General features: G+C 34.4%; 2 protein-coding genes across 2 annotated transcripts; one reads left to right on the top strand and one right to left on the bottom strand.

Moving 5' to 3' along the window:
- On the top strand, positions 1 to 9,714 carry LOC101261947 (uncharacterized). Its single transcript, XM_004246240.5, has 4 exons — positions 1 to 475; positions 732 to 1,368; positions 5,159 to 5,289; positions 9,007 to 9,714. Exons 1-4 carry the CDS (start codon positions 341 to 343, stop codon positions 9,457 to 9,459), a joined length of 1,356 nt encoding a protein of 451 aa, XP_004246288.1. The 5' UTR covers positions 1 to 340; the 3' UTR covers positions 9,460 to 9,714.
- A 2,602-nt stretch (positions 9,715 to 12,316) lies between these two features.
- On the bottom strand, positions 12,317 to 15,857 carry LOC101262241 (probable LRR receptor-like serine/threonine-protein kinase IRK). The gene is made up of 2 exons (XM_004246241.5): positions 14,098 to 15,857; positions 12,317 to 13,932 (listed from the first exon to the last, which is right to left on the bottom strand). Exons 1-2 carry the CDS (start codon positions 15,546 to 15,548, stop codon positions 12,486 to 12,488), a joined length of 2,898 nt encoding a protein of 965 aa, XP_004246289.1. The 5' UTR covers positions 15,549 to 15,857; the 3' UTR covers positions 12,317 to 12,485.
- Between the last annotated feature and the right edge of the window lie 1,309 nt (positions 15,858 to 17,166).

Genomic DNA, 17,166 nt, shown 5'->3' with positions numbered 1-17,166 from the left:
GATTTTTTAAAAAAATGTATAAAATTATAATAAATTCCAAATTGTTTTCTTTCTGTAAGAAAAAGATGTCTAGGATTCATAGTAGATGGTACACGTACAAGTCAAAACGACGAAAAGGCCCTCGAAATTCTTCAAATTTTCATTTCTTCTCCTTCCTCCTACAAACCCTAGATAGAACCTTATCACGGGATCGATTTCGATAGCAGTTCGATCCTATTCCACTGCGTGATCCTTAAGTTTTCTGTCGGAACTTGCAATTTCTCCAACTTCTCAACAGTTGTTTGCTGAAAAAATGAAATTTGTACAAGATTTGATCTGACGGAAGTTCAGATATAGTGGAATGGGCAGAAGTAGAATTTTAGCGATCATTTTCATATTGTTAATCGTTTCAGAAACTTCAAACGCAAAACTATTCGATTCCAGGAAGTTAGTTGATTTGGCTCCAATACAAAGCACCAATTCATCTTCTGAACAGGTAAAATTCCTCTTTGCATTTTCTTATGTATGTTTTTGTGATTTAAATGTGCTATTGATTTTTAGATGGAATTATCAGCTTGCAGTGTATTGTTTAGGTATATGTTATAGTGAATTGGTGATGTAGATACATCTACTAATCTACATGTGTTGCCATTCATTTGTTGCGATGGAGTTAATAGTGTTAGAAATAAACTTTTTTGATATATATATGTTAGTGATAGGTGATATAGATACTAAGACTTATTTTTATCTAGATTTCTGCATCAAATACTCCAGTTGAGGGTGAAAAGGAAGTCGATGGAAGCACAGTCAATGATAACAAGTCTGTTATCGCAAAAGAGAAGCCTGAAAATCCTAAGGGAAACAATGATCCACCAAAAACAAGGCCAGAGGAACTAAATTCAACTTTAGTCAATGATGGGAGATCACAAACTGAAAACCAAAATCCTAAAGATCCTCAAGTAATCGATGATGCACCTAAAGATTTGAAGGACCAGAATTCAACTGTAGTCAATGATGGAAGCTCAGAAGCTAAAACTGAACAGCCTAAAGATCCTCAGGGAAGAAATGGTCCAACAAAGATTGATCCAAAAGAACCAAATACCACTGTAGTGAATGATGGGAGCTCTAAAGCTGACAAAGAGAAACCTAAAGATCCTCAGCCTCAGGGAGGCAATCACTTGCCAAAATTGGATCCCGATGGGTCTAAAAATGATAAAAATGTGACTGTTGAAACCCCTCCACCTGTGCTGAAGAAGGAGAATGAAGAAAAGAAGAAAATAGACGAAACAATAAACTCGGAAGTGAACACCAATCAGAGCTGTCAGAAGGCTACAAAAATGTGCAGGATTGGGCAAACCCTGCTTGCATGCATTCAGACTCCCCAGAATGGTAAACCTTTTTGCTCATGAGACACACATGTTTCATTTAATAATAAATTTGACTGTAAACCAACGGATATGTATTGATTTACAACTGATTACTAGTTGCATCTTGTTTTAACTTGAAGAGTTTGAAGCCTGATATTTTGCTACATAGAGCTGTAGGAAAAGCTAGACCGACATCGTATTGATCACTACTATCTAATGTTTCAGTAGTGTAACATTTAAAGCTTGCACCTAATATTATCCTTGGGAGCTTGGCGGCGCTTCTTGTAGTTTATTCACATAATTAGGTTTCTCTTGATATGTTTAAGATTTTTTTTAATTCCTTGTGAGAGATTTTATTTTTGAAAATAAAACACATAAAATATTAGTATTAGGCAATTGAATATAGCATTTTGTCTAGGCAATTGAATATAGCAAAAACTTTTTTTTTGAGACTGGTAAGGTTGAAATCTTCAGCATTAAGGGTACGGTGGCTACCTCCAAAAAGGGATATTTATAGATTTCCTATCAAATCTATAATATGAGATTATTTGCAAAAACTTCTCATATAACATGACTTTTTGCTGCATCGGTGCTTAGGGGAGAGATTTGCTATCCTTGCTAGAATTTATCATGAGCACTTCATTGTGTATTGAGCCTCCGGGGCTTTGGTCTAATGGTAAGAGCTCAATGGGTAATGTGTGGATTAGCGCATTTCATTGTTCGAACCCTACAACAAAAGTATTGTATTCAAGTGGAGAATGTAGAGGGACGGGTTTATGTCCACTAAGGCCTCATTTGTTTTTTAAGATTCAAGCATCTAAATCTGAATGAACATCTGAAAACTAAGATGTGCATTAAGCTTTAGATGTTTGAATCTGAATATGAAGATGTTGTATGAGATCGAAATACTAAATAATTGAGCATATTTATCTTTTGATTGTCTCGATGTATAAGATTTGTCTTTATTTAAAAGTTAGTTATTATAAAATTTTATAGAATACTAAATTAATCTACTACTCTATCAATAGCAACAAATTATAAATTATTTTGGCGGTTGGTGGTGGTTGTCGGTGTCGATTAGGGATGTTGTTAGTTAATGTTGGTGTTGTGGGTTGTAGATAGTGTCGATGGTAGCCGGCAATAGTGGTTGATGGTGGTAGCTGGGGCTGGCGATTACTAGTTATGGTGGATGATATAGCTAATGGTGATGGTGATTGATGACAGTGGTTGGCAATACATAGCGGTGAATAATAGTGATTGATGGTTGTTGTGATAATGGTGATTCGTGGTGATGATTGTAAATGGTGGCTAGTGGTTGTGGCCAAGTATGGTGGCTAGTGGTTGTGGCCAAGTATGGTGGCCGGTGGTTGTGGGGTGGCAACAACGGTAGTTTACAATGGCTGGTGATGTCTGTAGCTATGAATGAACGAAATTGATGAACTTCGATCTTTGTAAAAATCTTTAAAAAAGCATTCTAATGATATTAAAACTTTGTTACATATCTTAATTATTCTGATGTATTCAAACCCATTAAGTGGTAAAACATTAAATAAAACTTAATGGTTACGATCTTAATTATTAGAATTCAGACCTACAAATCAACGGACTTAATAACCGAAATTTGAATGATTATGATTTAAGACTTCCATTCAGTGTAAACAAATTAGGTCTAAGTATCGAATCGTGCATCATTAACCCTTTGAAGTTTCTCAGTTGCCAAAAGAACTTCATTGTGTACTAATATTATATTTCTATTGATGATAGGGGCTATTGTCGACAGTCTCAGGTTTGTGTCTTACTCGTTTATGATGGAACTTAGATTAAGTTGCATATAAAGGCGTGAAACCACTTTATGATGAATTTGAAGATATGAGCTATTCTCTCCTCTCAAAATTTCCATAAACACTTGCCTAATTCTTTTTGTTTTCACTTAAATAGTGTTTTGATTCCGTTAAGTGTTTTTTTTCCTTCTTCAACCACTTATTTGCTATGAACAAATCTGGTTCATTCAGATTCTGTACGTAACTTTAGAATCATTAACATGTTTGCTTAAAAATTTCATCAAAGGTGGCCTTTTACTACAACTACACAACCACCACAATTAGTGTCCACCGCACAACCACTATGGGTTGTTCTCATTGCCAACCACCACTCCCAGCCACCTCAACAACCACTACTAGCCACCACCATAAACTACTACCACAAATTACTACCACTAACCATCACCTCAAGACCATCACGGCCACCAGCTAGCTTTTAGAGTGTATGGCATCAAACAATTTTTACAATGAAGGCGGGTTAACGTTTTCTCTAATATTTTGTGAATACTATATTAATTAGTATCTATTTTGTTTAAACGGCTAAGTTAGTATTTTATTTTGAATTTTATAGTAATTCTTTTTTTTTTTTAAAAATGATAAATTATACTTTAAGATAATGAGAAGACAAAGAGTCTTATTCTTCTAGTTGCAAAATTTATAAACACATCTTGATAAGCAGATTTATATTTGGATTCTAACATCGTAATCTAAGAAAAAACAAATGGGGACTACAAGTGTTTGATTCATGAGTTGTATTCCCTTTTTCGACTTTCCATCCCCAATCCCTTAATAAATTGCATGCATTGAATATATTATTGGTTTTATTAAGTAGAATCGTTATTTCACTATCATCCTTTCAAGGAAGTAATTATGTGATAACATCACAATCTCTTCAAGTAGGAAGGTATATGGGTTCTTTTTGCAGTTGGTCTTCTTCTATTGTGGGTATAACTTAATCTTATCCGTATTTTACAGGAAGTATTCCATGCACTTCTCTTTTTTGTTGGGTGTCTTCTGAATTGATTGATTCCTTACAATTGATCTTCTTGTCTTTTTCTTTTGTGTTGGTTTATGATCATGCCCAAGTGCACAAGCAAATTAGGAAGTCTTCAATATTTTAAAAGAAAGGAAAGCAATGGATGTAGAAAGACCAACTTAATTACAAAACCAATTAAACAAAATTAAAGAGAGTGAGAGCTGAGAGGAACAGAAGAAAGACCAAATTAATTACAAAACCAATTAAACAAAATAAGTGGAGAACCGAGAAACCAAAATTAGAAGAGTGGCAAAGCAGAAATGAAGAAATAAAAAACTTTTACATTTCAGAAAACATAGTTGAAATTAGAAATAGAAGTAGGAGAAAAATCAAGGATGGAAATGAATGACCTTACATAAATGTTCCCTTCAATTCATTGCGAGATCGGGAACTCTCTCACATAAAGACGGAACTACCATAGAACTTCCCAATTAAAACCTGCATAAATGTATTTGCGACGACAACTTACCTTATGATCCTATTGATCAGGATGTTGATAATCATAGAGAATAATAAATATAGATGTTCTAAAATAAAAAGCATCTCCAACATTACCAGTTTCAAAAAAAAAAGAAGAAAAGGCCTTCACTTTTATTAGGATTTGCATCAGTTCAATCACAATTTTATTTCCTCTAATTTCTATCATACTGGGAAAATGAGCCTGAAAACATAGAAGTATAGTGAGCAGAGAGAGAAAGAGAGAGCAACAAGTATGTCATCTAGAACTTTAAGTTTTTCATCCCTTGTTCCATTAGCTTGTGATCAGTGTTTTTTTCTTTGCTCCCATGCCAATGTAACAGAGGCACAAACTCTCTCTGTGTGTGTGTGTGTGTGTGTGTAATTCACCTTTCTGCTCGCTCTCATTGACCTTGCAAATAAGCTTTATAATAGTCTTGTCATGGTAAGTGAAATATGTCATTAATATCTATGATAGGATTGCTTTTTATGATATACAGGATCTACTGAATTGTTACTTGTGGTGCAAAATGAAGGGGGAAAAGGAGTCAAAGTAAATATCAATATCCAACCTCCTCTAGCTGGTTCTCCACAACTTCCTATTAAAATACCCAAACATCAAGTGGAAAAGGTATATATACAGTTTCTTGATATTGACTTGCCCCCTCCCTTCCCTAGCCGAGGGTAGGAAACAACCTCTCTACCTCCAAGGTAGGGGTAAGGTCTGCGTACACACTACTCTCACTAGACCCCCCGCTTTGTGGAATTACACTAGTTATGTTGTATCTTGAGGTGATAATGTAAAGAGAAGAATTAACTTGGGCATATCGCATGCATATAAACTTCTACTGCTGCATTGACTAACTGATTACTGTTACCCGTGAATGGATTTAATATGTTCTTTTTTTTTTGTTTGTTTGAGAGTGAATGCATTTTCTGGCAAATGGAATGTAGAATTGGTAGGAAACGGAAATATCTTCCCACCTATATAGAGCCGGTTTGGATGGACTTACAGCTTTTGGCTTATTTTTGTTTTTTGTCTTAAAGACAAGTGCTTAAAGCACTTCTATACTTTACCAAATACTACAGAAGTGCTTAAAAGCTATTTTGGCTTAAAAGCACATAAAATAAGCCCAATCCAAACAGGCTCTTATTGTCTTACTTCCAATTGTTTCTTATCTATGTTTTTTAAGCAGCTCAAATGTATTACATAGGAATTCGTGAGAGGAGTTTTTTCTTACAGTTAGTTTATTTCTTTATCCAGCCTTACTGTTGGGGTTATATTTCATAAGGGATGTTGGGTAGACTTCTCAATTGTTCTTCTCAGGGCTCTCCCAGGGAGGTCCCTTGTCACAACTGAACAGCACTACAAGGATCGGTCTTTTTTTAGGATTTGCGTTAGACACCCACATATACATATTCCTTTCGCTTCCAATCATGGAGATATTATGCAAGTTCTATTTTTGGGGGGGTGGGGTGGGGGCGGAAGTAGAGGTTTAGGAATAGTTGTCGTTCAAATGTAGGAATGAGATTTTAATGTAATTTTATCATTTATAGTAGCTCTGTGCATTGTTGCTAAAATCAATTGTATCTAGGATTGTATTGATAGTATTGATGCATTGATGTATTGATCAATATTGATAAATTGATAAACATAATATTGAGTTACAAGTTTCTTATATAGGAGAGGATTGTAGAGTCCTAAGTGAACTTATACTTAGAGTCCTACTACAATACATATTACTAATATTATTATTATTATTATTATTAATAATAATAATAATAATAATAATAATAAAAATAGTGCAATTATAAATAATCTAAATCCTAATTTTACTATAATTCTAATAGTAATCCTATTCGTGATATAATTCTAATCATAATATAATTATAGACGAAATATAATCCTAATTAACTTAGATAACATAATCCTAGTGTGACTTTAATTCTACAATAGTGTTGTAAACTCGTCCGTCAGCTTCGTTGGACCTGATCCTTCAACATGTTTCAGTCCTTAGCTTTCTTCTTCATAAACACTTGCTGACACGCCAGTCAGTTGCTTTGGACTCGTTCCTTTGACATGTTCCAATCGTCGGCTTCCTTCATCAACACCTCTCTTAAGCTAGTGAATAGAGGAACAGTTACTCCTAGCTTGCTTTGAATATCTAGCAAAATAAAAACTTTGAATACCCAGCAAAAACTTGTCTTGTCAATAATTCGGTATGTTGATTGTTGTTTCCGAATATCTAGCAATTTTTTTTTTGAATATCCAGCAAAAATTTGTTTTGTCAATGTTTCGGTATATTAATGTTGTTGTTTCCTCTTCTCCTGTTTCTTTTAGCAGATAATACCATGTTATGGTTTTGTTTTGGTACCTCTTCTTTCTCTTTCCTTGTATCAAAGCTTGTGAGAGCATTAAATTGATTAAGGGTGGATATCGTGCCTTACCTAAGGCTCTAGCATAATAAATTGCTTTTGTTGCTTGAATATATGTTGTTGTTTTTTAATAAGATTTTCCACATCTCCTTAGCAGTTGAGCAGCCCACAATTAGGTGCATGCTTTTTTCGGTCAAGGTGCTTGAGATCCAATTCTTTAGAAACACATCTTTCTCCTTCCAATCATCAATAGTACCACTATCTTTTGTATCCTTCTTAGCCGATACAATTTTCCCAGCAGTCTGTCCAGTGGAACAAATACTTTTACTTGGTTCATAATCTGTGATATGAATCAATTGGAATATGTGTCTTCTTTATGAGGTAGTTTGTTGGCTTAAGTTTAATGGAGCAAGCGAGAATTATTTGGTGAATTGAGGAGGTTGACATGGTTTTGGTAGAAGTGGTCATTGCAACGTGTTTTTTTTTCATCAATACTCAGAGAGCGAAAGAGTTTTAAGCTCTGATACCATGTAGAAATCTCTCATAGTGAAATCAAGGATTTTTGATCAGGCGACACCCGAATTTGGACGGGGAAAAAGGATTTGCAGTCCTCTGTAGAAAAATCAAGGATTGTATTGATGTGTTGATAGTATCAATATATGAATATTGATCAATATTTTCAATACATCAATACAATCCTTGATTTCTCTCAATCTTAAATGTGAGATTTCTACATGGATTTCTATAATAAGATGTTTTTTAAGTGAACATATATGTTGCTGAAGTTACAAGGCTGTAAAGTTGGGCTGAAAGGCCTGCATGAATGGGATTGAGCCCCACCAAAAAATTGGTTTACATAAGGATGGCGACTAGCAAAGGGTAGTATAGATTAGGGTTTTTCATCTTCTAGGTAATAATGGTATTTGACATCTTAACAATCTGACCGGCATACTCAAATTTCTTGTGTATGTGATGTATAACTAGCGAATTGGAGGTTTGAATTGCACAAATCATGGATAAGAGGGGAATAAGGGTAGAAAGTTTAGGAACAACTCCATTTTGACAAGGAGTGTACCAATTACTATTATTAGTGTCTCATAGACATCACAATTCTGGTGGAGTACATCACATATTCCCCACCCTTCACCAATGAAAATCTCAGAGACTTTCTCATTATAAATACTTTTATTGCTATCATGAAGGCTTCCCTGACTGTGATAGTATAACGAGATGGAGCAGTTTCTTGATTCAATGACATCATTCTTATTAGATCTGTATAAAAAATAAAGAATGAACCATTAAGGAATATTAGGGGATATAAGATTCAAGTACATCATTCATTTGGCTTCTGTTTTTTCCAGTTCTTTTGGCTGCTGGTGCTACATTTATGGTGGTCTTGGCAAATTCCTTAGCTTCTCAGAGAGGAATTTTTTTATATAATAGCACTTTCATAAAAGCATCATTCCATAAGGCGTCTGAGGTGTTCCCTATCTAGCCATAAAAAAAGCCTGTACGACGCACTTGCTTAAGAGTTATTTAAATTTTACTGTATAAGCAGCACATCTAGTGCTAACAGAAATAAAATTAAGGAGATCTAAAATCTGAATTTACAGACACTAGGTTTAACTTGGTCTATTCTAGTGCTTAAAAGAATGGGTCTCACCTCTGGTTATCAGAAAAAGAAAAAAAAATGGGTGTTACATCTCAGTGCTTACAAGATTGTTTCGGAATGTACTTTTAAAAATCTAAAGAAGTTTTCACTTTGGCAAGATTCTCACTCAATTCGCTACCTTTGGCACTTGGAATTGTTTACCAAGTGCTTTCAGATAGTTGCCTTTTATCCAACCACAACTGCAGACCTCCCAAAGTATACTGCGCTTGCAATTTTGCAATTTTATACAAGCCTGGTTTATTTTCCAAGTTATGCCATATGCTGGATGTTTGTTCTAATATTACAAATCTGCTATGGTAGATCGATATTTCATCAATCTTGGGCAAAGGTGCTGAAATAATGCTGAATGCTGGAGATGATAGTTGCAGGCTTCAGTTGGACCAGCGTGTTTCTGTGGAAAATATTCTGCAGCAGGTGTCTCTTTATTCTAAGCGTGTGACCCCCATCTACGGTGCATTTTTCCTTTTTCTTGTTGCCCTACTTTTTGGCGGGATATGGGCATGCTGCAAGCTAAGGAAGAAGAGACATCAAGATGGTGTTGCGTATCAGGAATTAGAGATGGGAATGCCAGAATCTGCCTCAGCTGCAAATGTTGTTGCAGCAGATGGTTGGGATCAGGGTTGGGATGATGATTGGGATGAGGAGAATGCAGTTAAGTCACCAGGTGGACATACCTACGGGAACATCTCTGCTAATGGCCTCACCTCTAGGTCTTCTAAAAAGGACGGATGGGAAAATGACTGGGACGATTAGTAATAGAACATTCAAGAGAAGAAAAAAAGTGTTGTGTTACAAGAGGTACATACACCACGGAAGAGCTGAACGTGTGAACTTTTTTTGTATTTAAATCTACAGTTTTTTTGGTCTTTGCAAACTTGAATATTCTTTCTCTTAGCACATTCTTTTGACAGTAGTTATTGGGTGACCTACTACAATATGTTGTTCCATATGTATTTTCCTTGTTGGAATAATTTTTTAAGTGAAATGAAATATTACACATTATACCTACTTGCTCTAGTGAAAGTCTTTTTCTTTTTCAGATTGACTTGGAAGTTAACTATTGATTCATACACCAAACTTGTAAAAGTTTGTACAACAGATGAGGGAACACATAACTACTTTATACACGTGTACTACATACTGGTCTTCTATGTACCATTCAATTTTATCATTATGTTGGGAAACCTAAAACTGAAGTCTAATAGTACAATCTCCTTCCCCCCTAGAAAATGGAGTAAGAAATATTGCACTCTTCTTAGCTTTTTTTTTCTTTTTTACTTTTGTATTGTTTACGTTTGCCCAAGTCTCTACTTTATTCCCATGAAATGAATAAACAGATTGAAGGTTATATAAGTTTTGTCCCCACTCATGAAAGATCTTTAATAAAGCAAAGATATATAGCACTAGTAGATTAGTGAAAGTTTAACATGGAGTCTCCATCATTGTGTCCTAATAAAGTGAAAACCTCAAAAGAAAAGAATTGAAAGAAAGAAAAAAAAATCATGTTGCTCTATACACTGTCCAAGATACCTTTCTTTTAATAGTGTTTCACTCTTTAAAGACATTCAATCTTACTTTTTGGAACACTAGGAAATCACACATCTGTTTTTCATAATTGAGTTCCTTGATTATATGGTAGGTCTAATGATAGTATATTATTTAAATATTTACCAAGCACGCAAGAAGTGTATTTCTTGTATCATAATCTATCCAAGGAGTAATTATGAATAGAACAATCATGGTAGGCTATATCCAGGGTTGTGGTAAAGTTATAAGTACTCTTTCACCTTAATCAAGAAGCGCGTTTGAAATTTCTTGAGTTTGAAGTCGCCTTTTTTTACAGAGCACTTTACCTCTAATTTGAGACTTCTTAGCGCAAATTCAAATCTAATTGGGTTCCAATCTGGATCCTAGACATCGAATGAAACCCAAAAAAACTCATGGTAGGCTCTGCTATAATGGTTTATGATGGCCTTTAGAATTATTTCTTGTTTAGGCATGATGGTTATTATTTAAGACCGAATATGGCAAGTGGCAGGACAAGTGTTTCAATAATCATTTGAACTTACACAAATAATGTTGTTTGTTGGACTTGTACACCAAGCAACATCAATTGTGCTTAAACCACTAAATACTTTCACCGTCCCTATTTACTTGTCAAATATTTTCTAATTTTATTTTTCTTTTTACTTGTTATTTTTGATAAATCCAAGAAGGATAAAAAAAATTTCTCCCTATTATTCCGTCAATTTATTAACATTAAGTTAATGTCTTTGAAAAATATAGTAAGTAAATATGTTTTAAGGCTTAATCAAATAATAGGAGTAAAATGATAAATTTATTATATCAATTTATTTTCTTAAGAGGTGTACCAAATTAAATTTGAAAAATAAAAAGAAAGGGATGGTTTATTAAATGGATGAATTGGTCAATGGTGATTTGAAATTTAAACTTCAAGGTTATTCTTCTTTATTGTTGGCATTTAAAATTCACTTTTACATTAAAAATACAAAGCTCTTTATTGTTTAAACAAACTTGGCATGATAGCAACCCATTTTCATGCACATGGGACAAGTGCAGTTAAGGTCCCTCCAACCCCACCCCACCTAGTCTTCAATTCATTCTACTAAGAATTGATATCGAAGCATTCATTATTTCACCAACCTCTCCTACTTTAACATAAGTGTGCTAGTGAATGGATTCTTTCTCATTATTCAAGAAAGACATTTTTGTTTGCATATATAAAAATTGATGGTCACATTCTGATAAGAAAAAACTATTTTTGTTTGCATATATAAAAATTGATGGTCACATTCTGATAAGAAAAAACTGAACACGCATCTTATGTGACATAATACACATAGGAAGTGAATTTGAATTTCCATATAAGATGCATGTGTTTACTTATTTAACTGTATATAAATTTAAGTGATTGTTGTGGACTCAAAATTGGTGAGCATAGATGTGAGTTGACCTCAAGCTAAAAGGATACATTAATGTATTATTCTTTTTTCTAGGCATAATACGTAAGCATAACATTAACTTAGCTTCAGCTGACAACTATGATCTTTAATTTTGTATGTGCGCAAATAGACATTTAACTTGTATAAAATTGAATAAATAACACATATTTATCCTAAATAACAATTTTATGTCCTACATGACGTAGTACATGCATTATGTCACATAGGACACGTATGTCTACTTGTACAATTTTATACAAATTTAAGTATCCACATGTGCACTCCTAATGTTAAAAGACATAAATGTGAGCTGAAGCCAAATTAAAGGACATATTTATACACATGACTTTTTTTTTTTTGTTATTTTAGGTTACTGCTCATTAGCATTATCTAAAATGGCTGGATATGTTAACAAAATGATATTTGGAAGTGTTGAAGGAAATGACATGTCACTGAATGGCGGCCTACTGTTTCATTAGGAATCCATGTGGGTCTTCCTCTTTATAAGAAAACAAAGGATGTATTTTTTCAGGTTTGTATGGACAACAACACCAAACAAGCACAAGACAACAAGTTGGATGTCAGAATACTACATAAGAACAATGCCAGTCTATCAAAATCTAAAAAGGGTCCCAAACTGGAGCAGGTGAAGAGGAATCCAGTTATTTAAATAACATATAAAGATTTAACATATTTGGATATGACAAAATAACAAGAGGAAAGTGACCTCCTCCAAATGTAACAAACAAAACTGAATTCCTGTTCACCACATGACTCATTCTCTATAACCTGGTTTTCCACAAACATCTTATAACATTAGTCTATTTCCTCTTGACTTTCTGACGGACATCGAATTAGCTCCAAAATTTTGATCACCTCTTCCATGTCTGGTCGATTAGATGGAACTTGAGATGCACATATTAAACCAAGTTTCACAACCGGAATTGCCTCTTCGACAGGGAAGTTACCTTGTAGACGTCCATCAATGCATTCTTCTATCCTGCCTTCTTCTAGTGCTCCCCGCACCATGTCACATAAAACTATCACGTCATCTTCCATGTACTCCACAGGTCTTTTCCCTGTCACCACCTCAAGAATCATGATGCCAAATCCATACACATCACATTTCTCAGTTATCTTCACTGTTTGGCATGCAAATTCAGGAGCCATGTATCCAAGTGCACTCTGAATCTTACTGCTCAATATGTAACGATCCAAGATGGGTAATAAACGAGCCAAACCAAAATCTCCAATTTTCGTGCTGGTAGAACCATCATCTATGAGGACGTTGGTTGACTTCATATTGTAATGAATTATGTTCAGCTGGTGCAGATAGGCTAAGCCTTTCGCAGTATCAAGAATAATGTTGAACCTTTGCTGCCAAGAGAGACTCCTTTCGGAACTTCCGTCATGGAGTAATTTGTACAAGCTGCCTCCGGATACATATTCATTAATCAGCAGCTGAAGAGAAGGTGTCCAATAATAACCTTCAAGTGCCACAAGGTTCTCGTGCCTGATGCTTCCAAGACTTTTCATTTCCCTCTCAAAATCTTCTTGCGACTTAATCAAACTTGTAATGTTGAGCTTCTTAATGGCAACAGAACGTCCATCTCCGAGTTCTGTCTTGTATACAGCTCCAAAACCACCACGTCCGAGTTCATTATCCTTGTTGAGCAGCGCTTGAGTTCCAACAACAAAATCTGCATCCCCAGAAAACATAACAAGCTTGCCTAGATTGGCTTCTGTACCATGTGAATGGCTAAAGTCATCACCACCAGATAATGTGAAAGTTGCAGCAGAGAGTGCCATAGTAGAGCGCACATGCAGATTGAGAATAGAGACAACCACTACTCCAAGAGCTATGAAAACTGCTGCTCCAATGGCAATGAGAGATGATATACTGAGCATGATTCTCTTGTGACCAAGTGAAGTAACAGAAGCATGATTTGGGTCAGATGAATTGGGGTTTAGTACAAGAGGCTTCGGATGGACAGCAGGGCAAGAGTGGTTGAGAACAGAACCACATAAGGATGGATTACCAACAACAGATGATGGAGAAATGGTGTTGAAAAAGCCACCTACTGGAAGTTCACCTTTGAGATGATTGTGGGAGACATTAAATGTGGCAAGGTGCGAAAGATTGGTTAGTTCTTTCGGTAAGCTTCCAGAAAATTGGTTAAAGGAGAAATCTACCACTTCAAGAATGGTTAACTTAGCAATTTCTGGAGGGATAGGGCCAGTGAGGTTGTTATGTGACAAGTCCCTACACAATCAAAAATGCAGAACAAATGAATCACACAGACATAACAAATGCAAATATTATGATGCACATAACTGCAATTTAAACAAAGATAACATGATCGAAAAGCTACATACAAAAGTTTTCAACACGTTGAATAAAATGAGATGGAAGCGGCAGGAAACTTACAATGAACTTAAAGAGGAGCAATTCGCTATATCTGCAGGAATTGTACCACTCAAATGATTTTCTCTCAGCTTCAGTTCCAGCAATGAAACAGCACTTCCAATTTCATTCGGAATGCTTCCGTTTAGTTGATTATGACTTAAATCAAGAATTCGAGTCGCGTTTAGTTTACCTACAGCTTCTGGAATAGCACCAGACAAAAAGTTCCTGGAAATATTCAAGACCTGCAAGCCACTGATATTCCAAATGGCAGCTGGTATTTCACCAGATAATTCATTGGAAGACAAATCCAGAACTTGAAGGCTTCGATAGGAAGCACCGATGGATATTGATGGATAATTTATATGCCCGGTAAACCTATTCCCGGAAAGGGAAATTCTCTCTACACCCAATTCAAAGGTCCAAGAAGGAAGATTGCCAGTCAAGAAGTTGTTACCTATGTCCAAGATTACAAGGTTACTGCATTTCATCAAGGACCGAGGTAAGCTCCCAACGAAGTAATTGTTTGACAAATTGAGTTCCTTTAGCAATGAAAGATCTCCCATAGAGGTTGGAATCCTACCAGAAAGATTATTTGCAGAAAGATCCAAAACCTTGAGGCTTTTCATCTCTGCTATCCAATCTGGAATCTCCCCATTAAACAAATTTGATCTCAACTCCAAATTGGTACAAAAGCCCAATCTTCTCATAGACTGAGGAAGTCCCCCAGTCAACAAATTGTCACTGAGATCAATTGACATGAGCTGCACACAGTTTCCAATATTTTCAGGCAGCCAACCAGCAAACTTGTTTTTATGTAAATTAATTGACCTCAATGAATACAAACCTTCAATTGCCTTAGGAATCTCACCCTCCAATAAATTATCAGAAACATCAAGAGATTGAAGAGAAGTTAAGGACCATAAAGCTGAAGGCAAAGAACCCGAAAGGTGGTTAGATGAGAAGTTAACCCGTTGGAGCGTTGAACAAGATGTTAAAGATTGAGGGATTTGACCAGTAAGATTGTTGTTTGCAAAAGAAACAGACTGTAAAGAAGTACATTGTTGCAAAAATTCATCAGGGATTGAACCAGACAAAGTGTTGTGACTCAAATCAATAACCCTCAAGCTAGGTATTTGGGATAAAATGGGATTGATATTGCCAGTAAAGTTATTGTGAGACAAAGACAAAACCTTTAAGAATTGTAACCTCAAGAGACTTCTCCCAATATGTCCAGAAAGAGAGAAATTATCGAGTAAAATCTCAGAAACTCTATTGGATTGAGGATAACAATTTATACCAACCCAATTACAAGGAGTAGGATCATCTTCTGTCCAAGATGCAAGTTTTGATTTAGGGTCAGTTAATCCAGCTTTGAAAACAATTAAACCCATAACATCATCATTAAATGCTGGGTCTAAAGAGTATACTAGAAATGGAGCTAAGGATAAAACAGTTAATATGTGCCACAACATTTTTGTGTCCAAGAAAAACAAACAAATATGAAATTTGCATATATAAGAAAGAAAACATAAGGGCAAATTAAAGAAAAGATTGAGTGAATAAAAGAAACATTGTGACTGGAGTAGAAGAAAAAGGGTGTTTAAGCAGACAAGTTGGAAGCAAGAAAAGAGAGAAACTTGACAGATTTAGAAGAAGAGAGTGATGAAAGTGGATTCAAATTACATTAAGTTATAAACTGATTTTGGAGTGCAGAGAGAGTGTAACGCCGAAAAAACAGCATATGTCTTTGCCCACTGCCTCTTTAATATGGTGTACTATCCACACTACCCAGTCCACTTCTTCCCCCTTTCATTTTTCATGTTTTTAATTATTATTTTTTTAAATCTTTTTTAGTTATTTTTAATTATTTTATTTATTTTTATAAATTAGGAATTTTTTTAAAAAAATGTACGTACTAAATCTTTAATTAATTAAGATATAGAACTTTTTTAAAAACATTATATTTTAAATTCATTCATTTCATAATCAATTAAGGTAAAATAGTAAATTTACTATGTTAATCATAATTTTTCTAATAAGTCCATCAATTTAAAAGTGGAGAAGTAATTAAAAATAAAAATAATATTGAATTTGTGAAAAAATATACACCTGTTAAGAAAATATATTATAATATAATATAAATTCTCTTTTTACTCTTTATCTTTTGTGAAATAATGAATACAATTTCGTAAATAGTATTATTTATATCCTAGAAAATATAAAACTTAATTAAACAAAGGCTACATACAAAAAATAAATTTAAACATTCATCTTAAACTTTAAACAATTCAATTATTTTGAATAATAAAGAAACAGAAAAATTCACTTATACTTGGTTGTCACATATATGAATAGTGCTAATTCAGATCTTAGTACGAGCCACCCCAAGTGGGCATTAGTTCTCCTTGGCTATCACATATATGGATTGTGATGAGCTCTTAGCGTTCAGAGATTTGTTGCTTTTTCTTTGTTTGTACTGACTTGTATTATGTATCTTGATTAGTCAGTTCTTTTGTATATACCTTTTTCGTAGTTAGTAGCTCTTGTATCAGTGACACCAAGTCTGGAGATTAGGTCTCGTGTTGGTTTGTTTTCTTGGTCACTTTCGGGCTTCTTTTGTATATTTTTTATGGTATTTACAGATCTATACTATGGTTTGTTTCTATTTATCATCCCTATTTTTGCTTATTCTTAGTTATTATTAGTTAAATTGTTATCTTCCTCAACTTTTTGTTGGAGTTTTGGCTTGCTTACTCAGGAATTATAGGAGGTGCCATTTTGATCTGGTTTTGAGTCGTGATAACATCTTAACATTTTTGCTTGTCAATAAACTTTTGTTTGGTCATAAATTTTGAAGCTGAGTTTAAAAATTTAAGTTTTTGAAGTGCCTGAAAATATAATTTACTTGATTTTTGTTTGAAGTTTTGTGAGTGAAAGTACAATCAGCTCAATTTGACAACTTGATGATATTCGAAGAATTAAATTAAATTTTTTGATGATAAATTTTTAAACCTTATCTGAAATCTATAATTGAACGCTAGCAAAGGTTACTTTCATGAAGTTATACGTAAATGATTTTTGAATTCAAGT

Source organism: Solanum lycopersicum, chromosome 9 (assembly GCF_036512215.1).
Source record: "Solanum lycopersicum chromosome 9, SLM_r2.1".
Lineage (NCBI taxonomy): Eukaryota > Viridiplantae > Streptophyta > Magnoliopsida > Solanales > Solanaceae > Solanum > Solanum lycopersicum.
Note: the sequence above shows the minus strand (reverse complement) of the source record. Positions and strands in the feature narration are given on the sequence as shown.